Source organism: Raphanus sativus, chromosome 4 (genome assembly GCF_000801105.2).
Source record: "Raphanus sativus cultivar WK10039 chromosome 4, ASM80110v3, whole genome shotgun sequence".
Lineage (NCBI taxonomy): Eukaryota > Viridiplantae > Streptophyta > Magnoliopsida > Brassicales > Brassicaceae > Raphanus > Raphanus sativus.
This window is the reverse complement of record NC_079514.1, coordinates 49,288,252-49,305,478: the sequence shown is the minus strand read 5'-3', so window position 1 is coordinate 49,305,478 and position 17,227 is coordinate 49,288,252. Positions and strand designations below refer to the sequence as shown.

At 47.4% G+C, this 17,227-nt stretch overlaps 3 protein-coding genes across 4 annotated transcripts; all 3 read left to right on the top strand.

Moving 5' to 3' along the window:
- The first annotated feature begins 370 nt into the window (after nt 1–370).
- LOC108829403 (probable aquaporin SIP2-1) lies at nt 371–2,301 on the top strand. Its single transcript, XM_018603059.2, has 3 exons — nt 371–860; nt 1,672–1,932; nt 2,014–2,301. Exons 1-3 carry the CDS (start codon nt 573–575, stop codon nt 2,176–2,178), a joined length of 714 nt encoding a protein of 237 aa, XP_018458561.1. The 5' UTR covers nt 371–572; the 3' UTR covers nt 2,179–2,301.
- A 968-nt stretch (nt 2,302–3,269) lies between these two features.
- LOC130511871 (50S ribosomal protein 5, chloroplastic-like) lies at nt 3,270–4,124 on the top strand. Its single transcript, XM_057009663.1, has 2 exons — nt 3,270–3,425; nt 3,665–4,124. Exons 1-2 carry the CDS (start codon nt 3,350–3,352, stop codon nt 4,006–4,008), a joined length of 420 nt encoding a protein of 139 aa, XP_056865643.1. The 5' UTR covers nt 3,270–3,349; the 3' UTR covers nt 4,009–4,124.
- A 2,429-nt stretch (nt 4,125–6,553) lies between these two features.
- On the top strand, nt 6,554–10,035 carry LOC130511774 (meiosis-specific protein ASY2-like). Of its 2 annotated transcripts, XM_057009356.1 has the most exons (3): nt 6,558–7,797; nt 7,869–8,734; nt 8,822–10,035. In XM_057009356.1, the coding sequence occupies exons 1-3, from the start codon at nt 6,747–6,749 to the stop codon at nt 9,872–9,874; spliced, it is 2,970 nt and encodes a 989-aa protein (XP_056865336.1). In that variant the 5' UTR covers nt 6,558–6,746; the 3' UTR covers nt 9,875–10,035. The 2 variants fall into 2 exon arrangements, with proteins under 2 accessions (XP_056865335.1, XP_056865336.1); XM_057009355.1 differs by having other exon boundaries at nt 6,554–7,797; nt 7,869–10,035.
- The last annotated feature ends 7,192 nt before the right edge of the window (nt 10,036–17,227 follow it).

Below are 17,227 nucleotides of genomic sequence, written 5' to 3'. Positions count from 1 at the left end.
AGTTTAAGGACATTATATTTAGTCACCAATCGAATGTTTCACATTGCGTGCATCATTTTCGGCGTTCCATTGCCGTCTTCTAAACGCTAATGCTTTTTCCTTGGATAGTTTTCCAATTTCATAACTCATGGCTAATCTATATTTTAGGCAGGATATGCTTAAAGCCCATGAGCCCAAATTCGATTCGAATACCAAAAAACCTACCAACGCTGTACCAAGTTGTTGGATCCGGTAAATATTTTTCTACCGTCTCTCTCCCTGACCTCTCCTTCATGTACATGCGCTATCATCGTTTCCGAAGTAGTGAATATTTTTTATCACAAGACAACAAAGCCAAAGATTCAGACAGAACAAAACCTTTGTTGTCGGAAGCTGACTCACCACCCTATTATAAATACACAAATGTCTCTAGCGGCAATTATATGCTAGATTCACAAACCGCTAATAACCAATCATAATCTCGATCTCTTCTCTTTCATCTTTAATCTCGAATCATAAACAAAAGCTTCCTAATTTATATTCTTTCTGTGTATCTTCTTCTTGTTTCTCAATTCTCATCGTTAGAATCGAAAATGGGTCGAATCAGTATAGTGGCTTCTGATCTGGTATTGTCATTTATGTGGACATGGGCAGGAGTTCTTGTCAACATCTTAGTTCACGGAGTACTCGGATTCAGCCGGAAAGATACCACCGGCGAGATCGTCCGGTATCTATTCTCCGTCGTCTCCATGTTCGTCTTCGCTTTCCTTCAGAAACTCACCAAAGGCGGACTTTACAACCCTTTGACCGCTTTGGCTGCCGGTGTCACCGGTGGCTTCGGTAGTTTCATCTTCACCGTCCTGGTTCGAATCCCCGTTGAGGTAAGGATGATGAATTAACATTCTCTTCATGTGGGAAGAACTCATGATGATCATCTTTGATCTTTTTTTTTGTTTTATTCTGAAGACTTCATTTTGAGATCTTTTGTTCTGTTTTGGTTATTACAAGTAGAAAAAGATGAATCTTTTGCTCTGTTTTTGAGATCTTTTGCTCTGTTTTTGTTATTGCATGTAGAAAAGGTGAATCTTTTGTTCTGTTTTTTAGATCTTTTGTTCTGTTTCTGTTATGACAAGTTGAAAATGATTATTCTTTTGTTCTGTTTTTGTGATCTTTTGTTCTGTTTTTATTATTAAAAGTAGAAAAAGGATGAATCTTTTGTTCTGTTTTTGTTATTACAAGTAGAAAAAGATGAATCTTTTGTTCTGTTTTTGAGATTTTTGCTCTGTTTTTGTTATTGCAAGTAGAAAAGGTGAATCTTTTGTTCTGTTTTTGAGATCTTTGTTCTGTTTCTGTTATGACAAGTTGAAAATTATTATTCTTTTGTTCTGTTTTTGTGATCTTTTGTTCTGTTTTTGTTATTAAAAGTAGAAAAAGGATGAATCTTTTGTTCTGTTTTTGTTATTACAAGTAGAAAAGATGAATCTTTTGCTCTGTTTTGTGATCTTTTGTTCTGTTTTTGTTATTACAAGTAGAAATTGATTATTCTTTTGTTCTATTTTTGTGATCTTTTGTTCTGTTTTTGTGATCTTTTGTTCTGTTTTTGTTATTAGAAGTAGAAAAGGGATGAATCTTTTGTTCTGTTTTTGTTATTACAAGTAGAAAAGGATGAATCTTTTGTTCTGTTTTTTTCAGGTGATGGGATCAATCCTTGGGGTTAAACATATCATTCATGTTTTCCCAGAGATTGGGAAAGGACCAAAACTAAATGTAGCGATCCATCACGGTGCTTTAACCGAGGGGGTACTAACATTCTTCATTGTAATGCTCTCATTGGGACTAGCAAGAAAGATCCCTGGAAGTTTCTTCATGAAGACTTGGATTGGTAGCATTGCTAAATTAAGTCTCCATGTTCTTGGAGCTGATCTAACCGGCGGATGCATGAATCCAGCAGCGGTATGAACCCAAAGGAGCCTTTGTGATTGTGATGTTTCTCTTTAGCTTTTTGTTTTATTTGATTGTGTGGAATCTTTGCAGGTTATGGGATGGGCTTACGCACGAGGTGAACATATAACACAGGAGCATTTACTTGTGTATTGGCTTGGACCTATCAAGGCGACATTGCTTGCTGTTTGGTTCTTCAATGTTGTGTTTAAGCCTCTCACCGAAGAACAAGAGAAACCTAAGGCTAAATCTGATTGAGTAATAGAGTTTTAGCTCTCATATTCAATCCTCTTCTCATTAGTTTACCTTAATGCGTTTATGTATGTAGCAAACTCAACTGTAACAATCAGTTCAATAAAACCTGCAGAGTATTTTGGTTTATCTCAGTTTAGATCATTCAACTACAAGAAATCAAGAACCAGCCTTCAAAGACTTGACATTTTGCAGCTACTGATAGACAAAATTAGGCTCAAACTCAGCAAAGTCAACAGATCCAGACTCAACAGGAGGCATGAGGTAAGCAGCCAAGATCTCGAAACCAGCAATGAGAGAAATCCTCTTGAGGTTTTTAACGAATGAAGGATCATCGGTTTGTCCTCTTGAACTCAGGGTTCTCAACATCCAACACAGCTGGGAATATTCTTGGCGTAGTTCGGATTGTCTGAAACAAAAATGGCAACATTTTCAGACACAGCTTACTATTAATCTTGTGGTTTCAAATTCTATTACCTCAATGATGACGTGCATGTCGAAACACACAATTTTATACATTACACACTACAACAAAAAAATATGAAAAAAAATATGTGATGTTTGTGAGATCCAGATGAATCATTCTGGAAATATAAATACAACTAAAAATGAAAAGAAAAATTAAAGAAAATCTAATGCTAAAGCTCACAAAACCTACAATGTTTATTATTTATCTGGATTTTTTTTTCCTTCACAATTACGTAAAACAGTTAATAAATGACAAAGAGTAATCTCCATTTATTCAGCTTCAAGTCATTCTCTAGAGGCAGTTAGCCAGTTACATAAAGAATCAAGAAAGGATTAAGCAAATTATCCGAACCGAACCGGATTTCGATATAGATATCTGAACGGTACATAATTTCCTATCTATCCAAGAACTGGATTTCGAACCCGAACCGAATCCCAAAATATCTGAATACAAATATTTGGTTTCTTTTTAGCAAAAAAGAATAATAATATTTGGTTTCTTCTAAAGCAAGCAACAATCAAATCTAAACCGACTAACAACAGCAGAAAGAAAAAAGCGAATTTAAACCAGTGCAAACCGGATTGAACCAGATCAAATCCAATCCGTTCGTTAAGTAGTAGACGGAGAGACTGAAAAAAAAAAAAAACCTTATCCAGAAACTAAACTTCAAATGACTGTCTGAAGGCGAAATCCTTCTGTACCAAGAAGATGTCTCTTCTCTGTTTCAATTCTCTCGCTCCTCTCTCTCCTCCAAGGCTTCAAGTTTCGTCTTTCGCTTCACCAGGTACGGCATTTTCACTAGTTTCTCTATTCATCTGACTTATTACTTCCGTTACAGACCCACAAGAAACCTGGGCTACTTCAGTTTCTCAGTTTTGAAGCAAAAAGCTTCCTCCTTTGTTTTGTTTTAAAGCTAAAAAGATAGGATTAGATTTTTCATTGAGGCATTTCATCGAACACTTTAAGATCTGATACTTCTTAGGTTACTTACTTGTGAAAGTTGTGATCATTTTTTCGGTTCAGTTTTAGGCCTTAAACCCAACACCGTCGAGACAAAGAACAGAGTCTCTCTGAGTGCGTACAGCTTGAGCATCAGCAATGGAAGAGCAGCGATTGTGAAGGCAGCTGCTTCTTCTGGTGTGGACGGAGCAGCTGAGCCCGAGAGCAGTGAGGAACCGCCTAAGACTGTTGACAAACTACCGTTGGAGTCAAAAGAAGCTAAAGAAAAGCTGCTGCTGGAACAGAGGATGAAGATGAAGCTGGCCAAGAAGATTAGGCTAAGGAGGAAACGTCTGGTTCGTAAGCGTAAGTTGAGGAAGAAGGGTCGATGGCCACCTTCCAAGATGAAGAAGCTCAAGAATGTCTAGAGATGACTCTCTTCCCTGTCTCAACTTTTCTTGTAATGTTGTTTGTAAACTTTCCGGAATTTGAAATGTAGACATTTGTTTTGGATTAAATCTCAAGCTGAGAGAGTTCTTTACTTCTTTAAAAGGATTCATTACAAAGAGTGATCAGTGTTTAGATAGAAGGCATAAGGAGTTTGGAGCTTGCATTGAACCATTTAGTCATTAAGGAAGAACATGTGCGCGGATGATGACTGATCAACAAATACTTTACATGTAAGAGACTTTAATTAAGCGCATGGCTTACCACGGGAAGGACTGGACCTTGCTTGAACTTGTCATGGAATGAAAAGGAGAAAGCTTTGGGGTTTTACTGGTCCTCTGACGAAACCACTATAAAAATAAAAAAGTATAGATTTGTTTCTTTGGATTTAAACAAAGGCACAGTTGCACAAAAGAAGGTCAAAAAGACTGCTGAATGGCCTAATATACATTAGGTCACTAAAGACTGATGAATGGCCTAATAAAAAGACTGATGAATGACAAAAGAAGGTCAAAAAGACTGATGAATGGCACAGTTTGTAAGGCTTCAACTGGTAACCATGTTGAAAGAAAAAAATTATAGTGAATTTTGTGTTCCTCAAAATTTATACCAGTTAGGTTGAATTTTTTGTCAAATTGATTATAGGTAGGTTCCACTCTTTTCCCCCCTTAAATTTTTCAATGGAGGAATGAATTTATAAAGAAAAAAATCCCTCTGCAATAATGATGAGCAACAAAATGAACAAAACTTTTTTTTTTTTTTTCATTTTCTCAAATGAAATTTTATTTTTATTTTGTTCATTTTTTTCATTCATTTAGTGGTCATCAATCAATCAGGAATATTTAATTGGGCCTAATGTTAAGTATAGGCCTAATATAAGTCCTACCATGACTTTAGGCCCGATATTTAATTAGTGTGGTATATGAACATCAGAACATGTTGCACAAAGCGCATATCCATCTCAAGTGTGAATATGTATGTCAGTACTGCTCTCCAATTAGAGCGGTGCGTTTGAGGTCGACGATTCTTTTCCTGAATAGCCTAGCGTTTTTCCTCAGTCTCGTCTTATAGAACGATAGCGGAATGTCATTCATTGACATGGTTTTAGATTTTTCTCATCAGCCTTTTTGAGTATATAAAGCATTGTTGTGACCAAAATTGACTTGTATGGTGTTGACGACATTGTTTTTTATAAGCATTGTAGTTTTTCTTCAGAAATCATTTGAGGAAGGATATGTGATTCATCACAAAAGCAAAGTCACTCTAAGATGAAGGTGGTATAACCAAAGGAAGTTCCAAAGATATGCTTACACTCTTGCACTTGCATTATAATTAGGTTTCTTTACATCACATATTCTATCCGAATTAAACCTAACACATAAATAAATTCATTGTGTCGTCCTCGTTTATATGTTTAGATGTCCAAAGATAGACCCACATGAGATGATATATAAGTGTCTGAATCTGATCAAGTCAAAGTAGATGATGTTTCCCTCATAAACCCCTTCTCAGGTGCAAGTGCAACCAACAACCACCTATACTTGTCGCCGTTGCATTAGTCATTGTTTCTGACTATATTATTATTTAATTTCTGAGTCAATCTATGGTCCCTCCTTATATTTATTGCTGAGTTAGTAGTAGTCTCTTCCACCGTCCACATGTTCCTTAAAAAGATTCGGATATATAATCACTGTGCATAGATCTGTTTAAGGTGAGTTTGGTCAACAAAAAGTAGAAGAACTCAAGAGTGGGATGAACAGAGACGTTTTATTAGAGTCGGAATAACGAGGGTACAAGAGTAAGAAAGCCGGCTAGTCGATGCTCGGTGAGATCCTAGCCGGAAGTACAAGAGAGCGGCGAGATACAAAGAGAATAAAGGAAACCCTAATCTTGCCGCAAGTCTGTCTGTCTATGTGGTGATGCCTTTCTTTCCTGTCCTCAACTCCTTATATAGTCTCCTAGGTCGGTTGGCTTTGACCTAATCCGTCCCCTTCGTTATGGGCCTTTTGGCTTAAAGGCCCAGTCGAGAAGACTGCTCGGCCCGAGCCGCCTGATCGTTTCCATCGGCTTCTCGTCGTTCAGCTATAGAGGTCTCGAGCCGAGTCGCGGCTCGTCAGAAGCCGTCTCCGAGCCGGTCATCCTTTGAATGGTAGTAATGGGCCTCCTATTCGCTGGGCCTTGTGGATGGTGCCAATCCATCCCCAACAGTAAGTCCCCCCCTAGTTCGTTGTCGAGCAGCTGGGCGCAGCGAATTAGTGAGTTAGGGCTCGAAGAATAGGAGGTTTGATAGTCGGTTCCTTTGATTTAACCGAGGAACCGCCGGCGGAAAGAGTTCCGGATGTTCCCGAACGAACAACCGACCTATCGTACGCTCGATGCCTCAGATGAACTCCTCTAAACCGATGAATCGACTGTGCCGGTTTTTGATGTGACAGCGAACCATCACCGGTTTTCGATCGAGAAGCTGAAACGTCGCTAGGGTTTTTTGTCGGGAATCCGAAAGGTCGCGTCTGAGTGTGGCGCGCGAGCCCGCCGACAGGCCCAATTAGGCCCGCTTAGGGCTAATGATGGCACCTCGTGGGAGGCGCCTTCACTCTCTCTATAAATAAGAGGTCTCTCTCGAGATCTCTCTCATTCTTCTCTCAGTTTATCAGGTACTTTCTCTCTCTACTCCTTATCTCTCTAGCTTTTGCTCTCTGTTTTAGTTCCTCTACTCGATATGTCGACGAGCAAACAACTTTCTCGAGAACAAAAGGGAAAGATGATTTCGAGCACCACTGGTCCCGATAGTGATCTGGAGAGGGTTCGCGGATCCGGCGATAGCGTAGAGGAGGCTCATCGCGAGGCGATGATGGATACCGAGAACATGACCCGAGAGCAGCGTATGCTCGTCTCGGTAGCGATGGTTCAATCTCGCGCAGACGATGACGGAGGCGATGGCTCTCCTGACGACGGGATGACTCCCTACTGCTTCTACCCGGGAAATATTTTCGAGGAGCAGCGCCGACTCGATCCGTCGCGAGCTCGTCCCCCTGTAGTTGAGGGGCAAGACTGGAGGAACGTTTTACCGACGCGATCCACATTCGAGTCGGTGACGAAGCTGCTGAAGAGAGGCAAGGCGACCGGGGTTACATTCATAATCCCGTCAAAGACCCAAAGGCCGTGGTCCCCCCCGAAGGGGTATCAGTGCGTATACGAGTCGTACTTCGAAAAGGACACGAAACTATGGTTTCCGATTCCTCGACTCGTCACCGCCTACACGATGCGCCGAGGAGTCGCTTTGAGCCAATTCTTGAATGGCGCTTGGCGTCTAGCAGTTGCGCTGATGGTGATTGGGGCGGAAGCTGGCGCTGCTCTCAGCGTCCGAGCATTTGAGGAGCTGGTCTCGGTGAAGATTAATCGAGGCCTGTTATCACTGAAGATACGCCCGAACTATAATGTGGTAACGGGCTATCCGACCAAGACGAACGACTGGCAGCGATCGTACTTCTATGTTAAGTCCGATCGCTCGGCTTTCGAGGAGCCGCTGAAGACCGGTTACCGTGTTCTTTGGAACAATGAATTTGGTATTGAATGTTCTTTAATCTTTTACTGTTTCAGACTCCTGACCATCTCTTTTTCTCTTGTTTTGACAGTTCCTCACTCGAATACCGCGGAGTACGAGGAAGATTTCTTGGAGAGTGCTCGGATTATCGCGTCCCAGAAACAGGATTTTTGGGAGAACTTCTCGTACAGGAGGATTCGTAGGTCGATTGATCGGATCAAGCGGCGTAAGTTTCTCTTTCTCTTCTTTTGCTCGGTTTCCTCAGGGATCCTAAGTCGCTTTCTTTTGTCTTTGCAGAGGTTTGGCGTTCGGACACCGTTCCTCTCATCACCAAAAAGTCGAAGAGAATCAACTTGTTCACCAAAGCCGAGCAGATTGAAATTAACCGAGCCAGAGCTATGAGGGAATTGCCGGATCTAAGTTTGGTGGTTGGGAAGCAACTCGGGTTCGTGGAACCGGACCAAAGCTCTAACGCAAACTCCTCTGATCCCGGGGAGCCGAGAGCGACTGAGTCGGACGGGGCTCAGCTCGTGAGAAAGTCGGGGAGCAAGAGGAAGGAGAGGGAAGGCGTTTCTTCCGAGGAGAAGCAAGCCGAGGAGACTTCCACCGGTGGGGGCGCCGGATCGGAGAAGAAGCGGGCGCGCAAGGATCCCGTTGAGGTTCGGCCTTCCTCTGTGGAGAGAGGTGAGCTCCAGGCCTTGGAGCCTAGCAACAATTCTCGAGATGACGTTCTCCCGGATCCGTCTCTCGATGGTGGTCTTCAGGGGACTTCTTCTAAGGTGAAGAAGAAGTCGAAAAAGAATAATAAGAAGAGTGCCGGCGAATCCTCGGGGCACGAGATAGCGCCCAATACGGAGAAGGAAACCGTGGAGGCTCCGACTACTGCCGTTTCCCTCCCCAAGGCGGCGGTTCGTGAAGATGCCCGGGGATCGAACAGGTCCTCTCCGAAGGCTCAGGAGGGTAAGGCTGTGCCGAAGAACCTGCAGGGGTTTTGCCCGGATAAAGTGGACTTCATTTTCAAGCGGGACACTCCTCTCGTTTGTAACGAGAGAGATTGCGCTCGTTTCGTCCGCCAAGTCCGGGGAAGTAGGGAGCATCTCCCACTCGTCAAGGACTTAGTTTTCCAAGACGAGTACACCGCTGCTGCCGGTTCCTCGGTTAAGGTAAGTATAGTTTCTGCATCGCATTCGTTTCTCGTCTTTCTTCTCATTTGGTCGTCCTATCCCAACTCTTTCTTTGATGTGTTGCAGAGCCAAGGTGACTGGAACGAGGTCGTCCGCATATACGACAAAGAGCTGAAGAGGACCTATGGTGTGATTGATAGGCAACGGCGCAACACCAAGGAGGCGACTGTCGCCTTAGAGGTCATGCTGAAGAAGAAGGACGAAGCGGTTATTGCAGAAGCGGCCATGAGGGATGAACTCTCCCAGAAAGAGGCGGCTATGAACAAGGAGCTGAAGCGAGCCCGGGAGTTGGTTAAAGCGCTCGAGAAAGAGAAAACCAAGCTGGCAAACGAGAAGAAGACCCTCGAGGAAGAGAAGGCGGCTGCTGCCTTAGAGCATTCCAAGGAGATGGATCGTCTCCGAGAGTCGCGCCGCTATGAGGTTACTCACGAACGGATCCGAGTAATGGCGGCGATGCATGGGAAAGCCGCCGCTCGCTTCCAGAGGATCCAGGATCGGGAGTCCCGTCGTGATAACTTTGAGGATGCGAGATGCATGCTCGGCCAGGCTCGGGGGATGAGACGTTGCCTTGAAGGGATGAAAGCGGCAGGTAAAAACATCTCTCAGGGAGATATTGATATCTACGCCGGGCAAGAGAGGCATTATGATGCGGAGGTGAAGCGTTTGATCGTAGATGATCTTCTCGAGAAGGACCTTTCTTTATCTCCTCTCGTGCTCGAGTCGAGGTTCGTTATCCAGGAGATGATGGATAAAATCGACAAATTTGGGTCGAACATGGACTTGCTCGACTCCGAGGCCGCCAAGACGCTTCGCACTCCCCTCAGAGCACCAGGGGATCGATCCGAAGAGCCGTCGAAGAGCCTTCTCGACACCGTTCAGTCGCCAGCTCGCCCTGATGCTGTTCTCCCGGGTCAAGAAGTTGCCCTTAAGGACCCTTCCGTGGCTGAGGAGACGAACAAGTCAGCTCCCGACGAACCGATCTCCAACACGCCGGTCAATATCTCCGACTCGCCGTCATTCGAGGATGCGGATTCTGGCGCGAGTGAAGGACATCTCGAGGGGGCGGACTCTGGCGCGAGCGAAGAACATCCCGAGGAGGATCTTCCTGCCTTGGATTAGTATTTGATGTTTGTTGTATCTGACTTTTGGCGCTTGTGCCTTTAAAACTATTTCCTTTTCTCGGCTAAGGCCTTTTGTTGTATGAACTACTGCCTTGCTTTTTCTTCAGACCTTTTATGAATTTTTATTATATATTTCAGTAAGTCGTTTCCACTTAGAAATATGTAAATCGTTTTTGTTTTTAACCGAGAAAGGATTCATTCGAGCGGCTACTCGCGTTTGCCAGCGAGTTCCCAATTTTTCAGATAGAACAGGAAATTAGAGGCGGTTGCTCGTTCGAATCTTCTTTATTCAACTAAACTTTTACAAGTGGTTGATCAAGCGATTACAAAGAGAATCTCTAATCGTTCTATTGAATTACCGAGGAAAAGGTTCCGAGACGCATTGCAGTAACCGAGAGAACCGTTGGTCGGCCAAACCGTCGTTCTTCGGTTAGACTTGGTCTAGAATTTCCATCGGGTAGCCGGTCAATGCGTGACGCACAGGTGACGCAAGGCTGTTATTCCCTTCGACTGACGTCTGATCAAGACCCAATCGATTGATTTTGGGCGAGTGCTCGTACGCCGCTTGAAAAAGGGGTTGGCATCGTTTACTAGAAAGTGACTGTTCGTCATTCTTTCGCGAAAAAGTTTGGACTTTGTTTTGGTTGGGGCTGGACCCTGTGAAGGGATGCCTACGTACCTCGGATGAGGATCAAGCCTTTCGTAGTTCGTTTGACCGAGTGAAAGTGGCTGTAGTAGCGCATTCACTCGGACGAGTAGAAGTGACGGTTAGGTGCATCTACTCGGTTTTTTTTTTTTTTTTTTTTTTTTTTTTTTTTTTTTTTTTTTTTTTTTTTTTTTTGCGAACAGTGACCTGTTGGTCATTCGCTCGGAGAAAAAGATGAGACGAATCTATTGGTAGAAGAGGCGAAGATGCATAGAGTTCCAGGCTCGTGGAACTGCCTCTCCGCGGGAAGTCTCGAGTCGGTAGACGCCTGGTCGAACGACTCGGGTGATCTTGTAAGGTCCTTCCCAATTGGTCCCTAGCTTGCCAGCGTTGAGCTCCTTTGTGTTGTCGAAGACTTTTCGGAGGACGAGATCGCCGAGCTCGAGAGGGCGCGCTTTACCTTCTTATTATAGTAGCTCTCGATCTGGTTCTGGTAATTTTGGATCCGAAGAAGCGCTTGATCTCGTTTTTCCTCGAGTTCATCGAGGGCATCGAGGAGCATATCTTGATTAAGCTCGACGAACTGCGGCATCTTGGCGCGCCGAAGACTTGTCACGTTAACTTCGGCGGGGGCCATTGCTTCCATCCCGTAAGCAAGAGAGAAAGGGGTGGATTTGGTCGCACCGCGAGGAGTCGTTCGGTGCGACCAGAGGACGCCGTCCAGCTCGTCGGCCCAATGGCCTTTCTTTAGGTCGAGTCGCTTCTTGATACCATCGATGATAATCTTGTTGGAAGATTCCGCCTGTCCGTTTCCTTGCGGGTAACGAGGAGTCGAAGGGCTTAGACGGATATTCCACTTGTTGCAGAACTCTTTGAAGTTTCCGGACATGAACTGAGAGCCATTGTCCGTTATGATCTCGTACGGCAAACCGTGACGGCAAATGATGTTCTTCCAGACGAAGGTGCGGACTTCCTTGTCCGTCACCTGAGAGAACGCTTCGGCTTCAATCCATTTGGTGAAGTAATCAGTGAGGACCAGGATGAAACGACGTTGGCGCGAGGTCGGCATTGGCCCGATGATGTCCATCCCCCACCTCATGAACGGATAAGGGGCAGCAGATGTCCGCAACAGCTCAGTGGGACTGTGGATGCTCGGAGCGTGACGCTGGCATTTGTCGCACCGACGAGCGTATGCCTCGCAGTCAGTGTTCATAGACGGCCAAAAGAATCCCAAGCTTCGAACCTTAAGGGCGAGTGCTCGGCCTCCCGAGTGGTTTCCTCCTGCTCCGTCGTGAGTTTCAGCCATTACTCGGCGTACTTCATCGCCCTGGATGCACTTTAAGAGAACCTTATTCGCGGTCACTCGGTGGAGTTCGTCGTTCATGACGACGTAATGGGCGCTGCGTCTCTTCAGGCGTCGCGCTGCCCACTTATCGTTCGGCAGTCTTTCTCGTACGAGATAATCTAGGAACTCGGCTCGCCAATCGACTGGGGTATCGTCACGATCGGTCATCTCGGTGTCGGCTTGATCCGGCATCTCAGTTTCGGTTTGATCGGTGGTGGATCGTCGAGTTGTCGCAAAGATTGGGGTGATGGGAGAGCTGTCGTCGGAGGAAGAATCGATGCTCGGTCGATCGATCCGCTGTATGGGTATCGTCCTTTTGACCTGATCGTGGAGTTTGCTCCCGAGTGCGGCTAAGGCATCGGCGCAAACGTTCTCTCCGCGGGGAACCTTGGTGAGTTCGAAGAAATCGAATTCCCTAGCGAGCTCCTGAACCACTCGGAGATACGCATCCATTCTATCATTGCGAGCATCGTAGTCGCCGCTAAACTGGCTAGCGACGAGCTGCGAGTCGCAATAAGCACTCAAGCGTTTGGCTTTGACGGCTCGGGCGAGACGAAGACCGGCGATCAACGATTCATACTCTGCCTCGTTGTTAGAGGCCGGGAAGCCGAAGCTGAAAGACTGGCGGATGAGTTCTCCTGTTGGCGATTGAAGCTGGACTCCAGCACCGGATCCTTTGCTCGTCGATGATCCGTCGACATGAAGAATCCAATTGGGACTCGGGACATCGAGGTCTTGTGCAAGATCTGGCGTGAGCTCGACAAGGAAGTCGGCGAGGACTTGAGATTTGGCGGCTGTTCGACATTTGTACGTAATGTCGAGTTCACTTAGTTCGATTGCCCACTTGGTCAGCCGGCCGGCTCTGTTGGGATTTTGCAGGACGGTGCGGAGCGGTTGGTCGGTCAGAACTTCGATAGAGTGTGACTGGAAGTAGGGTCGTAATTTCCTCGCGGAGTCGACGACGGCCAGAGCCAGCTTCTCAAGGGTTGGGTATCTGGTCTCCGGGCCGGTCATGCGTCTGCTAGTGTAAAAAATCGGACGCTGCTCGCCACGGTCCTCCTTGATCAGGACACTGCTGACGGCTGCCGAGGAGACAGCGATATAGAGAGACAAAACGTCTCCTACGTCTGGCTTGGCCAAGACGGGAGAGTCGTTAGGTATTGCTTGAGTTGGACGAACGCGTCCTCGCATTTATCATCCCAGATGAACTTCTTGTTCCCTCGGAGGAGATCATAGAAGGGAGACATTTGTCGGTAGATCGGGAGATAAAAGCGATTAAGGGCGGCGATGCGTCCTGTTAGTCTTTGAACTTCGCGGCAGTTTCTCGGACTGGGGAGGTTCAGGACTGCTGAGATCTGTTTCGGGTTAGCCTCTATTCCCCGTTGCGTGACGATGTGTAACCAAGGAATCGCGCCGAGGAGACGCCAAACGTGCACTTTGCGGGATTCAACTTCATCCCGTACTTGTTTAAGATGGCGAAGCTTCCTTCAGGTGAGTTAGGTGGTCGTCGGCTCGGAGCGATTTGACGAGCATGTCGTCGATATAGACTTCCATTGTCTTCCAAGCTGCTCGGCGAACATTCGGTTGACAAGCCGTTGGTAGGTTGCTCCAGCATTTTTTAATCCGAATGGCATCACCTTATAGCAGTAGGTTCCCCGATCGGTGATAAAAGCAGTTTTCTCCCGGTCGTCTGGGTGCATCAGGATCTGGTTATAGCCCGAGAAGGCGTCCATGAACGTCAACATCTCGTTACCGGCCGTCGATTCGACTAAGCGATCGATGCTAGGCAACGGGGTAGCTGTCCTTAGGACATGCTTTGTTGAGGTCGGTAAAGTCGACGCAGACGCGCGCCATTTTACCGTTCTTCTTCTTGACGACCACCGGGTTGGCTAGCCATTCCGGGTAACGAACTTCAGTGATTGAACCGGCACCGAGTAAACGCTCGACTTCCTCTGCGACTGCTTTGGATCGCTCTGGTCCCAACTTTCTTCTTTTCTGCCGGATGGGTTTGAAGTTGGGATCAACATTGAGTTCGTGGGTTGTGATAGCCGGGTCGATTCCCTTCATATCAGACATCGTCCAGGCGAACGTGGACAGGTTTTGCTTAAGGAACTCGAGGATCTTCTGCTGCATTTCGTCGGGTAGGAATGCGCCTACTCGGACTGATTTGCTCGGGTCCGACTCGTCAACTGGTACTTCGAGAACTCTTCCTTTTGCGGGCAGACTTTGCTCGCGGGAGGAGAGACCGAGTTGACAAGTGATGGGAGCGCTGGATTTTAACCGTGGCGATCAGGAGATCCGCGCGGCTTGCTGATCACCCTTCAGAGTTTTGATCGATCCCGTCTGATCCTGGGAACTTAACACACTGATGATACGTCGATGCGATTGCTCGCATTGAATGCAGCCATGGGGTGCCGAGTATAACGTGGTAAGGGGCTTTGGAGCCGACCACAGAAAATTTGACCGTCCGAGTGACTCCGCATGCGTGAACCGAGAGGCGGATCGTGCCCGCGATTACCTCTGACGAGCCGTTGAACCCTGTCAGGGTCCGAGTAGAAGGCTTGACGTCATTGAGGTCAATTCCCATCTTTACGAGGGTTTCGCGAAAGATGATATCGACCGAGCTCCCGGTATCGATAAGTACTTTTGTGACGTCGTACTTGTCGACACCGAGCACGACGAGCAAAGGATCGTTGTGAGGGAGGTGCACGCCGAGTGTATCGTCAGACGAAAAGGTAATCGGCTGATCGTCTACTTGCTTCTGGGGCCATCGTTGGGAAGTAGTTGCTTGCCTTCGGTGGTCTTTGACTGCTCTAACTGAATCGCCGCAGGGAGGTGATCCACCCATAATGACGTTTATCCGGGGACGAGTTTGTGCTCGCTTCGCGCGGAGCACATCGCGAAGGTCGTTACTCGTTTCGACAGTATCCCTTTTCTTGCGGTTAAGGGTTGTCCGCAGGTCGCCGATCTTCGCGTTGAGTTTGTCTCGCAAATCGCAGTTCGGCTTGTCGGCGCACTGCCTTTGGGAGGATTCTTGTGCCGAAGCTTTCGCGGCGCGATTCGAGTCGATCTGTCGGCGGAGATCGGAGGAGACTGGCGTTTCCTCGGTAGTGGATCGAAACTTTTGATTGAGGAGGACCGAAGATCCGTAGTGTCGTCTGGGGTCTCCGTATCGTTGTCCTCGTCCGACGAGGATCCTGGTTCGTTCTTTCCTTGAGGTTGGACGCGGATTACTTCAATGCGCTGGCGGTTGGCAGGCTGATCGTCGTCCGCCGAGTCGTCATCATCGTCGGTTTCCCGGGCGACCTTCTCAGCGTCCTTCGATCGTTTGTCGTTTTTACGGTTTTTGCCTTGCGATTTGCGCTGAGCCTTCTTGTCTTTGTTTCTGCTCCAGCTGTTTTCCCCTTTTGGTTTGGGTTTTGGCGGCTGGATCTTGTAATCGCCGCTTTCGATCGAGGAGAGGAACTGGGCGTAGAGAGACTTGCACTCAGTCGTGTCGTGTCCCTTCACGTCGTGATACTTGCAATGCTTCGTGAGATCGATGGGAGTTCTGGTCGGTCCTGGAGCCGACTCGACTTTAGCCACGACACCAGCACCCGGGGTACTGGGAGACGCATCTGGAGAGTCGGTCTCTCGCTGATAAACATTCCACTTTTTATCGTGCATGACCATGGTTGAGACAGGGGCGTTGTTCGCGTCCACGACGTAAAGGAGACCTCCTTTTTTGCCGCCGCTATCAGCTGGTGCGTGCTGGCGCGGCTCTGGCCGAGCACCCGCACTTTTGGCTGCAACCGGCTTGGCAGCGTTCTGCTTCCGAATTATTGCCTTGGTATCTTCTTCCATTCGGATGAAATTGTGAGACCGGGCAATAGCGTCGGGGAGCGAAGTCGTAGGGTTGGAATACAAGTCCTTACGAAACTTCGAGTTGACGAGGAGAGTGTTCATCAAAGCGTCGATAGCGATATGATCAGGGACGTCGACTCGGGATAACGATCGTCTTGAACTTTTCCATGTAGTCCTTGAGGCTTTGGTCTTTTGTTTGCGCCATATTCCACAGGCTGGAAGCGGTTGCTGCTCGCTTGGTAAACATGATGTAAGTCTTGAGGAAAACGGCTGATAGGTCTCTGAAACTGCGAATCGAGTTCTCGCTGAGCTGTGAGAACCAGGTTAGCGCTTGTTCGTTGAGTGTTTCGACGAAGAGCTGACAGTATCCTGCGTCCTTCTCTTCGTCGGAAAGGCGAGCTCTGGCCATAGCTATGTTGAAGGCTGTCAGGTGTTCGACGGGGTCGCCTCCGGGTTTGTACTCGGGAAGACGGAGCTTTTCTATCTTGCGGAGCTGGACCCTGGTTAGCTCGCTAGCGAAGGGCGAGCGCGAAGTAGAGGCGATGACGCTGTCGATCTGAGGGGCTGCGCTCGTCGCTTGGTGAATCTGCGAGCTCATTTGCTGAAGGCTGAGTTTGAGCTCGGCGATCTCGCGAATCGTCGTCGGATCTGCTGTCGTCGGAGTAGGGTGTACGGCGGGAGGACCGTTAGGGTCAGATTCGTCCACAGCGCGGTCTTCTGCCGGCGTCGGAGGGAAGAGATGCCGGCAGACGGGCTGGGAACGGTTCGTCGGTCCAGCGGGAGCAGTGAGGGCAGCCACGAGAGCAGCGAGCTGCTCATTCGTCGTTTTCTGGACTTCTTCTTGATGCGCGAGGCGAGCCATCACGGAGCTCATGAAGTCCGACGAGAGAAGAGGAGGAGGAGGCGGAGGCGTAAGCTCGGTCGCTTCGCCGGAAGAGCCGGGGTTCGAGTCACCAATCGTCATACTAGGCTAAGAAACGTTACTCTGATCGGCCCCACGGTGGGCGCCAATTGTTTAAGGTGAGTTTGGTCAACAAAGTAGAAGAACTCAAGAGTGGGATGAACAGAGACGTTTTATTAGAGTCGGAATAACGAGGGTACAAGAGTAAGAAAGCCGGCTAGTCGATGCTCGGTGAGATCCTAGCCGGAAGTACAAGAGAGCGGCGAGATACAAAGAGAATAAAGGAAACCCTAATCTTGCCGCAAGTCTGTCTGTCTATGTGGTGATGCTTTCTTTCCTGTCCTCAACTCCTTATATAGTCTCCTAGGTCGGTTGGCTTTGACCTAATCCGTCCCCTTCGTTATGGGCCTTTTGGCTTAAAGGCCCAGTCGAGAAGACTGCTCGGCCCGAGCCGCCTGATCGTTTCATCGGCTTCTCGTCGTTCAGCTATAGAGGTCTCGAGCCGAGTCGCGGCTCGTCAGAAGCCGTCTCCGAGCCGGTCATCCTTTGAATGGTAGTAATGGGCCTCCTATTCGCTGGGCCTTGTGGATGGTGCCAATCCATCCCCAACAAGATC

Excerpts from the sequence above, each read along its gene's own strand:
- LOC108829403 (XM_018603059.2), top strand. The coding sequence starts at position 573 with ATGGGTCGAATCAGTATAGTGGCTTCTGATCTGGTATTGTCATTTATG. Across the intron at positions 861-1,671 it reads TGGTTCGAATCCCCGTTGAG|GTGATGGGATCAATCCTTGG; the intron begins GTAAGGATGATG and ends TGTTTTTTTCAG. Across the intron at positions 1,933-2,013 it reads GATGCATGAATCCAGCAGCG|GTTATGGGATGGGCTTACGC; the intron begins GTATGAACCCAA and ends GAATCTTTGCAG.
- LOC130511871 (XM_057009663.1), top strand. The coding sequence starts at position 3,350 with ATGTCTCTTCTCTGTTTCAATTCTCTCGCTCCTCTCTCTCCTCCAAGG. Across the intron at positions 3,426-3,664 it reads TTCGTCTTTCGCTTCACCAG|TTTTAGGCCTTAAACCCAAC; the intron begins GTACGGCATTTT and ends TTTTCGGTTCAG.
- LOC130511774 (XM_057009355.1), top strand. The coding sequence starts at position 6,747 with ATGTCGACGAGCAAACAACTTTCTCGAGAACAAAAGGGAAAGATGATT. Across the intron at positions 7,798-7,868 it reads GATTGATCGGATCAAGCGGC|AGGTTTGGCGTTCGGACACC; the intron begins GTAAGTTTCTCT and ends TTGTCTTTGCAG.